The sequence below is a fragment of the Saimiri boliviensis genome, chromosome 10 (genome assembly GCF_048565385.1).
Source record: "Saimiri boliviensis isolate mSaiBol1 chromosome 10, mSaiBol1.pri, whole genome shotgun sequence".
In the NCBI taxonomy this organism is placed as follows: Eukaryota; Metazoa; Chordata; class Mammalia; order Primates; family Cebidae; genus Saimiri; species Saimiri boliviensis.
The window spans coordinates 27,382,500-27,395,219 of record NC_133458.1 but is presented as its reverse complement, the minus strand read 5'-3'; the positions used below and the strand labels follow the sequence as shown (position 1 = coordinate 27,395,219).

The 12,720-nt window shown below is 44.4% G+C and overlaps 1 protein-coding gene across 2 annotated transcripts in view; it reads left to right on the top strand.

Moving 5' to 3' along the window:
* The first annotated feature begins 7,304 nt into the window (after nucleotides 1-7,304).
* Nucleotides 7,305-12,720, top strand: part of KLHDC10 (kelch domain containing 10) — a 69,077-nt gene continuing 63,661 nt past the window's right edge. Inside the window, exon 1 of one of the 2 annotated variants that reach the window (XM_039472834.2) lies at nucleotides 7,305-7,584. In XM_039472834.2, the coding sequence (XP_039328768.1) occupies nucleotides 7,419-7,584 (166 nt within the window). In that variant the 5' untranslated portion in view covers nucleotides 7,305-7,418. The remainder of the gene's footprint in view (nucleotides 7,585-12,720) is intronic. The other variant, XM_074379064.1, reaches the window with a different exon arrangement.

The following is a 12,720-nucleotide window of genomic DNA, read 5'->3' as shown; positions in this document are numbered from 1 at the left end:
TCCTGAGTAGTTAGGATTACAGGCACACACCACCATGCCCAGCTAATTTTTTTTGTATTTTTAGTAGAGACGGGGTTTCACCATGTTGACCAGGATGGTCTCGATCTCTTGACCTTGTGATCCACCCGCCTCGGCCTCCCAAAGTGCTGGGATTACAGGTGTGAGCCACCACGCCCGGCCTGTACTTATTATTTTTAACATTAGAATTGAATTTAAAGACAGTAGAGTTACTGTCTTAGTCCATTTTATGCTTCTGTAAGAGAATAGCACAGACTGGATAATTTATAACGAAGAGACATCTATTAGGCTCATGGTTCTGGAGGCTCAGAAGCCTGAGATCCTGAAGCCACATCTGGATAGGGCCTTCCAGCTGCATCTTAACATAGCAGAAAGCATCGCATTGGGTGAGAGAGAGTGAGAGGGAAAGGCAGAGGAAAGGAGGAAGGGAGAGAGAGAGAGGTGCCAAAGTTATCCTTTTACTGGGAACTCACTCCGGAGATAACTAACCCATTCCTGCAATAACAGCATTAATCCATTCATAAGGGCAGAACCCTTAGGTCCTAATCACTCTTAAAGGTCCCACTTCAGCCGGGCACAGTGGCTCACACCAGTAATCCCAGCACTTTGGGAGGCCAAGGTGGGTGGATCACCTGAAGTCAAGAGTTCAAGACCAACATGGTGAAACCTCGTCTCTACTAAAAAAATAATAATAATAATACAAAAAATTAGCTGTGCGTGGTGGCGAGCTACTGTAATCCCAGCTACTAGGGAGGCTGAGGCAAGAGAATCACTCGAACCCAGGAGATAGAGGTTGCAATGAGCCGAGATCGTAGCACTGCTCTTCAGGCTGGGGTGACAGAGTGAGACTCTGTCTCAAAAAAAAAAAATTCCCACTTAACAGATTGGGGATTAAGTTTCCCACACATGAACTGTGGGGGACACATTCGAATCATAGTAGTTACCCATAGAGCTATTGAGCCAAATCTCGGGACTATGAAAATGTTATATGTCATTGTCTTATTTCATCTCTCCCAGTTGATTAATTAAAAAGCATTGCTTAAGAATCTACTTTGGGGGCCGGGCGCGTTGGCTCAAGCCTGTAATCCCAGCACTTTGAGAGGCCAAGACGGGTGGATTACTAGAGATCGAGACCATCCTGGTCAACACGGTGAAATCCCGTCTCTACTAAAAATACAAAAAATTAGTTGGGCATGGTGGCACGTGCCTGTAATCCCAGCTACTCGGGAGACTGAGGCAGGAGAATTGCCTGAACCCAGGAGGCGGAGGTTGTGGTGAGCCGAGATCGCGCCATTGCACTCCAGCCTGGGTAACAAGAGCGAAACTCCGTCTCAAAAAAAAAAAAAAAAGTCTACTTTGGCTGGGCGTGGTGGCTCATTACTGTAACCCAGTGCTTTAGAAGGCCAAGAAAGGAGGATGGCTTGAGGCCAGGAGTACTAGGCCAGCTGGAGCAACAAGGTAAGACCACCCTCCCATTCACCAACACTGCCCCATCTCTACAAAAAAGTAAAAAATTAGCCAGGTACTTGTACTTAGGAAGCTGAGGCAGGAGGGTCCTTTGAGTCCAGAGTTCGAGGTTGCAGTGAGCTATGACGGTGCAACTGCACTCCAGCCTGCATGACAGAGGAGACCTTATCTCACAACACACACACACACACACACACACACACACACCCCAAAAAAACCTCCCCCCCCGTATAGTAAATATCTCAATCCATTGTACTTTATGGTTTGCATCTATTTCTCACAACTCTAGAGATAGTGTATTAATTATAATTTTATTGGCTTCAGGTAACAAATCCAATTTAATCTAACCTAAGGAAGAAGGAAAACTTAGTAGAACAGTGTTTCTTAAAATTGAGAAATGTTCACTCCACCTTTTAATTTTGTTCTTCCTGTTCTAAAGAAAAACCCCTTTCTCAATAAGCATAAGGAGCTTATAAATTTATAAATTTATGCAAATAAGTAAACATGAAATTTGAAATCAGAATATGAAATCAGAACAAATTTATTAATTAAATAGGCTGGGCACAGTGGCTCACGCCTGTAATCCCAACACTCTGGGAGTCCAAAGTGAGCGGATCACTTGAGCCCAGGAGTTGGAAACCATCCTGGCCTACAAAACGAAACCCTGTCTTTATTAAAAATACAAAAATTAGCCAGGCATGGTGGCACCTGTAATCCCAGCTACTCAGGAGACTGAGGCAGAAGAGTTGTTTGAACCCAGGAGGCAGAGGTTGCAGTGAGCTGAGATTGCACCACTGCACTCCAGCCTGTTGACAGAGTGAGACCCTGTTTCAAAAAAAGAAACTTTGCAAGAAAGCATTTTTTTAAAGCCGGGCGCGGTGGCTCAAGCCTGTAATCCCAGCATTTTGGGAGGCTGAGGCGGGTGGATCACGAGGTCAAGAGATCGAGACCATCCTGGTCAACATGGTGAAACCCCGTCTCTACTAAAAATACAAAAAAAATTAGCTGGGCATGGTGGCACGTACCTGTAATCCCAGCTACTCAGGAGGCTGAGGCAGAAGAATTGCTTGAACCCAGGAGGCGGAGGTTGCGGTGAGCTGAGATCGCGCCATTGCACTCCAGCCTGGGTAACAAGAGCGAAACTCCATCTCAAAAAAAAAAAAAAAGCATTTTTTAAATGTCAGTTTAATGAGATGTGACTTATGTCTTCATAAAAACAGTCTTGTTCCCTCATAGTTAAGTCAGTGTTACTTAAATCTGCATTAAATGAGTATCTAAACCAATTATTGTTGGAATAGGTAACAGGAAATAATATCTGGACTTCAAGTTCAATTACTGCAGATGTTGAAAAAATGTCTAGGTTTAGCCCAGAAGTTTCTATTAGATTGTTGAAGGAGGTAAGTACTCAAATGACTCATTCACATAATTTTTAAAAATGATTGGCTATTAATCAGTTTTCTTTCTTTTTTTTTTTTTTTTTGAGACAGAGTCTCTCTCTAGTGCCCAGGATGGAGTGCAGTGGCATGATCGTGGCTCACTGCAGCCTCTGCCTCACCAGTTCCAGGAATTCTCCCACCTTGCCCTCTGCCCTGCCCCGAGTAGTGAGGATTACAGGTGCCTGATGCCACACCCAGCTAATTTTTGTATGTTTAGTAGAGATGGGGGTTTCACCATGTTGGCCAGGCTGGTCTTGAACTCCTGACCTCAAGTGATCCACCCACCTCGGCCTCCCAAAGTGCTGGGATTACAGGCGTGAGCCCAGTTTGGTTGTTTTTTTCTTCAAACATCCAGTTTTTATTGGACTTGAAACATTGGGACCAGTGCTAAGCTTGATTTTATACTTTCCACTGTGATGTCACGCAGGCTTCATTTACCCGCCTGTGTGTATCCTCTTCTCCAGTGGCCTCAACCTTGTTGGCACCAGGGACTGGTTTAGTGGAAGGGTGGATATGGTTTTTGGATGATTCAAGCGCATAACATTTATTGTGCACTTTATTTCTATTATTATCACATCATAATATATAATGAAATAATTATACAACTCACCATAATTTAGAATCAGTGGGAGCCCTGAGCTTGTTTTCCTGCAACTAGATGGTCCCATCTGGTGGGATGGGAGACAGTGACAGATCATCATGCATTAGATTCTCAAGGATCTGACAACCTAGATCCCTCACATGCACAGCTCACAGAATTCATGCTCCTATGGGAATCTAACGTTGCTGCTGATCTGACAGAGCTTAGGTGGAGTGCCTGTAAATACAGATGAAGTTTTCTTGCCCGCCAGCTGCTCACCTCCTGCTGTGCAGCTCAGTTCCTAATAGGCCTTGGGACTGGCCCCCAGTGAGGCCGGGGAGTGGGTTGGGGACTCCCGCTTATTAGCCTATAACAGCTAAAGTAACATAGTGCTGCATTACCTTATGTCATTTTCATGATGCCAAGTACAAAACTAAATTCAGGTTGGGTTTAGTGGCTCACACCTGTAATCCCAGGACTTTGGGAGGCTGAGGCAGGTGGATTGCTTGAGCCTAGGAGTTCAGGACCAGCTTGGGCAACATGGTGAAATCCCATCTCTATGGAAAAAAAAATTAGCCAGGTATGATGGCATGCATAGCTACTTGGGAGGCTGAGATAGGAGGATCCCTTGAGCCTAGAAGTTTGAAGAGAGAGAACCTGTCTTGACGATAAATAAATAGCAGTAGCTCACACCTGTAATCCCAGCACTTTGGGAGGCTGAGGCAGGCAGATCACCTCAGGTGAGGAGTTTGGGACCAGCCTGGGCAACATGGTGAAGACTCATCCCTACTAAAAATACAAAAATTAGCTGGGTGTGGTGATGGGTACCTGTATTCCTAGCTACCTAGGAGGCTGAGGCATGAGAATTGCTTGAACCTGGAAGGCAGAGGTTGCAGTGAGCTGAGACTGCGCCACTGCACTCCAGCCTGGGTGACAGAGCGAGACTCCGCCTCTGAAAAAAAAAAAAAAGAAAGAAAGAAAGAAAGGAAAATAAAGAAAAACAAATCTAATAATACCTTAAAAAACTAAAGTTTAATTCTGTGACTCTGTTTTAGTCTTTGTGTTACAAAACAAGAGCATTGCCATTATAATTGATGATTTTAAAACCATGTGACTTAGTGGTAGAATTGTATGGCAATTAAATCATAGTCTAAACAAGAATTTTAATGTTTAGTTACATTGCTCTCAAACACACATAATGTGATAGATAGACCTTTTTTGTTGTTGTTTTTAAGAGATGGGGTTTCACCATGTTAGCCAGGATGGTCTCAATCTCCTGACCTCCTGATCCACCTGCCTCGGCCTCCCAAAGTGCTGGGATTGCAGGTGTGAGCCACCTTGCCAGGCCTGTGATAGATCTTAATGTGGCAGTTAGAAGATATTTGGGAGCAGAGGTTTTTTTCCTCAGGCTGCTGCTTATAGGCACCTCCATTCTCCATTATAAACACCCAACTCAATTCACTGTAGCTGGAGTGATCTTTGAAAACAAATCTGACGGTCTCACTGCTTAAAGCCTTCAATGCTCCTCACTCTGTTAGGATTCAATCTAAGCTCCTTGATGAGGTTTACATTTTCAGTGTCATCTCAAGCAGAATTGTTCAACTGCTTCCCCACTGTAGAATGGCACATTATGTCTCACGTCTTATTTTGTGGTGCTAGCGGTGGATTATGCTCAGTGGGTAGATCTCTTAATTCATTAGGGGTTGCAAAATGGTGACATTCTATCATTCCTTATTTATTTGTTTCTTGGAATACTCTTTTTTTTTTTTTTTTTTTTTTTTTTTGAGATGGAGTCTGGCTCTGTAGCCCAGGCTGGAGTGCAGTGGTTCGATCTCAGCTCACTCACTGAAACCTCCGCCTCCAGGGTCCAGGTTCAGGCAATTCTACCTCAGCCTCCCAATTAGCTGGGATTGCAGGCAGGAGCCATCATGTCCAGCTAATTTTTGTATTTTTTAGTAGAGATGGGGTTTCACCATGTTGGCCAGTCTGGTCTTGAACTCCTGACCTTGTGATCTGTCTGCTCGGCCTCTCAAAGTGCTCGGATTACAGGCATGAGCCACCACACCCGGCTGGAATACTCTTATAAAAGAAAATTTCCCTCATTTACTCTGGTTACTCAAAGGTATAGATTCCTTAGACGTTAACAGGCTGGACTTGGTGGCTTATGCCTGTAATCTCTGCACTTTGGGAGGTGGAGGCAGGTGGATCATCTGAGGCTGGGAGTTCAAGACCAGCCTGGCTAACATGGCGAAACCCAGTCTCTACTAAAAATATAAAAATTAGCTGGGTGTGGTGGCTTGTGCCTATAATCCCAGCTACTTGGGAGGCTGAGGCAGGAGAATTGCTTGAACCTGGGAAGGGTGGAGGTTGCAGTGAACGGAGATCACGCTTTTGCACTCCAGCCTGGGTGACAGAGTAAGACTCTGTCTCAAAAAAAAGTTAACATATGTTAATTTTGGCTTTTATACTTTGAACTATAGGCTTTTTTTTTTTTTTTCAAGTCTCAGACATTTTCATAAGCAGTGTGCTACAGTGCTAGTGGCTAAAACATCTCTGCCTATAGAGACTGGATGTAGAAAAACAAGGAGGCAGGGCCAGAGGCGACCAGAAATTTTCACAGCAGCACCAAAGGGTATTTGTCTTTAGCTCCAGCAGAGTTACTCACCATTTTTCTTTGCAACCGTGAAACGTTCTTCTTATGCAAAGGAGAAAAAAAAAGAAAAAATCCGTCATATCTAAGGACGTTGCAAAGTTGTTTTCCTTGAGAAATTTGATATGCTTTTTCCTTATCATTCAGAAACACAGTCTGTATTCCCAGTTTGCATCGCGCCCTATAAATTTCAAGCCAAAATTTCTGTTTAATTTTGGAACAATAGGAACTCCTGATCGGCACATCTAAAGTGTTCTTCGATCTTGATCTTCCATACTCGTTGCTGCCTTTTATTTAATTTTACGTTTCCGTTTGATTATATATATTCCACTACTAAAAAGGAGTTTGAGTGAACAAAAACATTTACAGAGCCATCAGCCATCTAAGAGAGTACCTTTTCTTGGCATTCCACATACTGCCGGTTGTTATTTGAAAAATCTTTACTGATGCAGGAAGCCAGAAATGGTTTCTCCTTGAGGTTTTAATTTGTAGTTCTAAGATAACTGGTGAGAGTGAACATTTTCCCGCATTTGTTGACCAGGTTTAAAACTGTTTGCTTGGGACGTGGCTTATACAGAGACGAGTGCAGCTAATCTGACTGAAAGACAAATGAAGCCCAGAAATACATAGTTCTCACATTTTAGCTTTGACTCCGCCCGAGTCCCCTCACCCACCCCCACTTCAAGCAAGCCCTTTGTGTGTATCAACCGTCAGGGAATGGGATCTCAGAGTGAAAAGCTGGTAGAATAGCGTATTGCCCCCAAATATGTGTGTTATGCGTATATCCTGTGTCTGCAATGTTTATGGGAAAGAGTTCCCGAATCCTAACCAAGCCTGGGGCACTGGCCGGTTCCCGGCGTCTTTCAGCAGGCGCGGCCTCTGCCACTCGGCCTTCGATTGGTCCGCCTGGTCCCGCAGGAGTCTGGAGACGCCGGCCTGCCTAGCGCGGACGATGCGAGCGAGGAGTGTCTGCTTCTGGCTTTCTCTCCTCCCCCCGCCCCCCCCGCCTTTTTTTTTTTTTTTTTTTTTTTTTTTTAAGCTATAGCTATGGTTACCACGTTTCTCTCCGCCTCCCTCCACCTGCCAAGAAAACGATTGTCCATTGGTTGCCTTTCACCAAGGCGGTCAGTCATTGGTCTCTGGTGGGACCGGGCGCTGCCCCCTTCCCCTGTCTCCTGGGTCTCTGGAGGAGCCCAGGAAGGAGGCTCCGCTGGTGCCGCCGGGTCAGGCGCTCCCGGGACCGGGCTGCGGCAATCGTTAACGGGTCATGTCGGCTGCCCAGGGCTGGGACAGGAACCGCCGGAGGGGAGGAGGCGCTGCCGGCGCTGGTGGCGGAGGTAGCGGGGCCGGCGGGGGCAGTGGGGGCAGCGGGGGTCGGGGGACTGGCCAGCTCAACCGGTTCGTGCAACTCTCCGGGCGGCCGCACCTGCCAGGTGAGTCGTGGGACGGGGTTCTGACCGCTTGCGGGCGCGGCAGGCGGGAAGGTGACTGCTACCTTTTCTTTTTCTCCCTGCCTTTCTTTTCCTTGGGAGGAGGAAAGGCAGGCCCCACGCATAGCAGAGGGATTGGGGAACAGAGAAAAGGGAAGGTGCCTTTGAGGTCAGGGAGGGAACAGGAGCACAGCGAAGAAAAGTATCTTTGCTCTGTTGAAAGCTGTGTGCTGAGAGTTGTGTTTTCTCTTCAAAGGAGAGGCGACTGTCTCATTGACATTTCCAAATGTTTCACTTACTCGATTCCCAGCCTCGTCCCCTTCCGCAGTTTGAACTCGTAAATGAAAGACATTGGCGCCTAGCTGTGGGAAATTATTTCAAAAAGGGTGCCAAGTTAAGGAGAGAAGAGGGAAGCGCATTCCAAGGAGTGATTTTGTAAAAAACCACCCCGGGTGTGTGTGTAAGAGTTAGGCATTCTGAAACGGAAGAAGGGGTGGGGGAGTGTTGGCTGGGGAGTGTATGGGAAAGAGAACGGAGGTGATTAGGGAAAACTAGTTGGATTATTAATATTTTGGAATGTTCAGAGACAGAATAGATAATGGTGTCTAGGTTTTAAGAGGAGCGAGTGAATCTCAAAAATATATTCGGTGACAAAATTATGCTGTGTTTACGACATAAAAACAACTGAGAACTAGAAAAATGTACCCAACACAATTATTTCACATTTTGGTCTACAGTGCCCTAGCCTTGAGTTAAGATGCTTTTGAAAACAAAATCAAATCAACTTGATATGTGTGTGTAGACAGTTTTAAAGAGATACATTTGTAATCGAAGATTCAATCTAGTAGAAGAAAGATAGGGAATCAAATAATGCACAGAATGTCAAATATTCCACTGGGCAAGCTTATTTTTACTATGAAAAGAACTATCAGGAATTATGTGTTAATCACCGTGTTTTTTTATGAATAATCCTGATTATATTAGTGATATTATTTGTTTAGCTGATGAGTTTTGAGAACATGATAAATTGGTTTTTTTGAATTGTGTTTATGACTGTATACTTGTAAGTCGTCAAAAATTATTATTTGATTAAATTGAAGATGACAAAGGGAATTTAGCACATTTAATGAGACAATTGCTTATGTTTGTGATGAGGTAATTGATGTGTGCTAGAAATGTACACTACCCCATTTATATGCACCATTAAAATTAAATCGAGGCATTTGTAAGTAGTCATATAATATACCAGCAGTTCAGTTTGAGATGATAATGTTAGACTGTGCACCCTAGAATTGCTAAATATGTGATCTTTAACATAAAGGAGCAATCGTTTTTCTTACTCCCAATTAACAATAAAAACTTAGCTTTTTGTGTATTGATAGCTTAGAAGATGAATCTCTTAACAAGCACTATCACCAGTTTGCCTCTGCTACCACAATCTTTAGGTCTTTGATCACGGATTAATTATACCATGGGCTACATGTAGGCATTCCTGGGTTCCTAGAACCTGTTTGGTGCACTTCCTAGCTGCGACCACGTGATGGCAGTGGAAACCATGATTTCTGTTAAGGGGCTTCAGTGTGGAGCTATTTCTGCATTCCCTTAGCACATAAGGGAACAGCCATTTATCCTGAGGTAAAGATAAATGTGTCTAAACTGCGAAAATTTGTAAAGTAGGGTCATCAGTCTCTTTTTTCTGCTTCCCTTTTCTTTTGACTGATACTTCATTGCCCCTTTACTCATTCTCGAAATTGGGACACATCTGATATCTCAATGTATTATATACAGATTGAAATTCTTTCATACCAATTCTTTATTCTCCCACGTACTGTATTCCAAGCCTTTCCCTTTCTTTTGTATTTCGATAGATTTTTAAAGATTTTAGGTGATGGAGAGGCATAGAATGTCTAGGCTTGGTTTATGATGGGCCCTGGAGATAAAACTTTAAAAAAAAAATTTTATTTATTTTTTGAGATGGAATCTTGCTGTGTTCCCCAGGCTGGAGTGCAGTGGTGTGATCTTGGCTCACTGCAACCTCCGCCTCCCAGGTTCAAGTGATTCTCCTGCCTCAACCTCCTGAGTAGCTGGGGATTACAGGTGCCCACCCCCACCCCTGACTAGTTTTTGTATTTTTAGTAGGGTCGGGGTTTCACCATGTTGGCCAGGCTGGTCTTGAACTCCTGACCTCGGGTGATCTGCCTGCCTCACCCTCTCAAAGTGCTGAGATTCGAGGTATGAGCCACCTCACCCAGCCAAACCTTTCTTTTCTTTCTTCTTTTTTTTAAAGTGTACACAGCGGTTGGTTGAGGTGGCTCATGCCTGTAACCCCAGCACTTTCGAAGGTCAAGGTGGGAGGATTGCTTGAGCCTAGGAGTTCAAGACCAGCCTGAGCAACAAAGCAAGACCGAATCTCAAGTTAAATATATATATAAAAAAAGTGCTATAGCTAACTTTCTCTCTCTTTAGACCTCTAATCCCCATTTGTCTTTTTCTTTCTTTCTTTATTATTATTATTTTTTTCGAGACAGAGAGTCTCAATCTGTGGCCCAGGCTGGAGTACGGTGGCACAATCTCGGCTTACTGCAATCTCTGCCTCCTGAGCTCAAGCAATTCTGTCTCAAGTCTCCCAAGTTACTAGGATTAGAGGCTCCGGCCACCACGCCTCGCTAATTTTTTGTATTTTTCGTAGAGATGGGGTTTTGCCACGTTGGCCAGGCTGGGCTTGAACTCCTGGCCTCAAGTGATCCTCCCACCTTGGCCTCCCAAAGTGTTGGGATTACAGGCATCAGCCACGGTGCCCAGCCAGCCCCATGTTCCATTTTTCATCCTTCTCTACCAAGGCTTCCAGTTACTGATACCTAGAACCTTTTCTTACTTTTTTTTTTTTTTTTTGAGACGGAGTTTCGCTCTTGTTACCCAGGCTGGAGTGCAATGGCGCGATCTCGGCTCACCACAACCTCCGTCTCCTGGGTTCAAGCAATTCTCCTGCCTCAGCCTCCTGAGTAGCTGGGATTACAGGCATGCGCCACCATGTCCAGCTAATTTTTTGTATTTTTAGTAGAGACAGGGTTTCACCATGTTGACCAGGATGGTCTCGATCTCTTGACCTCGTGATCCACCCCCCTCGGCCTCCCAAAGTGCTGGGATTACAGGCTTGAGCCACCGCGCCCAGCCTCCTTTTCTTACTTTTTACGTCTCAACCCTTCATCCAGCCCCCAATGAAACCAAACAAAAACAACCTGGTCTTCTTGGAGTGTTCTCACTCTCTTTCAGTGTTAGCTTCTTTATCTGTCTAGTTGTACAAACCTGAAACTTAGGCATCCTCCTCAATATTTTCTTTTCCCTTGTGCTTCAGGTGTAATCATTTACCAAGTCCTATTTCTTTTACTGCTGCCATAACTCTAATCCATGGTGCCACCATCCCTCACTTAGGTCTCCTGTAGGAGCTTTTTAGGCAGTATTCCTGCTTCTGCTTTTGCCTTCTGATTGATATGTCACACCAGTCTTTGCAAGGACAAATGCATTCTCATCCCCACTCACAGCCTTTTTATTGCTCTTAGGATAAGGCAAAAATCTTTAACATGGCCTAAAAGGCACCCTGTCATCTGACTCCTCTGTAACTCTCCAGTTAATCCTGTGTTACATTATCTCACTCATTGATCTTTTTCTGCCTCCTCAGATGTATCATGCTTCCTCCTGCCCCAGGGCCATTGCACAAGCTTTGTCGTCATCCAAGAACTTTCTTAAATACTCCTCATTCCAGTCTCTTGTGTTAACTTCTCTTCCATTAGAGCTCAGTTTGATTACAATTTTTTGCAGGGAAGCCTTCTGTGATATTTCTGACTTGGTCTCTTCTCTCTGTAACACTCATAGCATCAGCTGGCTCTCCTTGAGCATACTTTATCATTTGCGTGTGATTCCTTGCGTGGTTCAATCCTTTGTAGCCCCACTGATTCTGGACAGATGGTTAAAATTGGGTTTTTGAAGCCGGGTGCGGTGGCTCAAGCCTGTAATCCCAGCACTTTGGGAGGCCGAGGCGGGTGGATCACGAGGTCGAGAGATCGAGACCATCCTGGTCAACATGGTGAAACCCCGTCTCTACTAAAAATACAAAAAATTAGCTGGGCATGGTGGCACGTGCCTGTAATCCCAGCTACTCAGGAGGCTGAGACAGGAGAATTGCCTGAACCCAGGAGGCGGAGGTTGCGGTGAGCCGAGATCACGCCATTGCACTCCAGCCTGGGTAACAAGAGCGAAACTCCGCCTAAAAAAAAAAAAAAAAAAAAAAAAAAAAATCGGGTTTTTGTTTTTGTTCTTTTCCTAAGATGGAGTCGAGCTCTGTCGCCCAGGCTGGAGTGCAGTGGCTTGATCTCGGCTCACTGTGACCTCCGCCTACCAAGTTTAAGTAGTTCCTCTGCTTCAGCCTTCTGAGTAGCTGGGATTACAGGCACGTGCCACTGTGCCCAGCTAATTTTTGTATTTTAACAGAGACGGGGTTTCATCATGTTGGCCAGGCTGGTCTCGAACTCTTGATCTTGTAATCCACCCATCTCGGCCTCCCAAAGTGCTGTGATTACAGGCATGAGCCACTACTGTGCCTGGCCAAAATCAGATTCTTTAATGTAAAGTAGTGGATTAGACTCTGCATCCATTGTGACAGCACAAATGATAGTTTGTGAAGCCTTTTTTTGAGCATTTGCCTTTCTGCTGTTTTCTAAAGTTCAGTAGTGATTATGTGTTTGCCAAGAAATTAATAGCTTTTTACTCTTGGATTTTTACTAACTCATAATTTCTATACACCCAGTAAGGAAGAGGGAATTGTGCTTTTTGTAGAATAAGTATGCAGAGAGAGCTCAGGAGCAAGGGGATCATGGGGCAGTGGAATCCAAGTAGCTATTGTGATTTAACTGTGTGAGTTTGATTGAATACCATGATTAGCTAGGAAAACAGCTAAACATTGTTGCTAACATGGCGACTGGAAAAGGGACAAAGGAAAAGAAGGAAAAATGTTAACAGTTGGTAAAGCTGGGTAAAAATAACATGGTAGTCTTAACTTAAAATTTTTAAATAAGTAATGTGTATAAAATTCAAATGGTGCCAAAAAAAAAATATGGTAAAATGAAGTTTTTCTTCTATCTT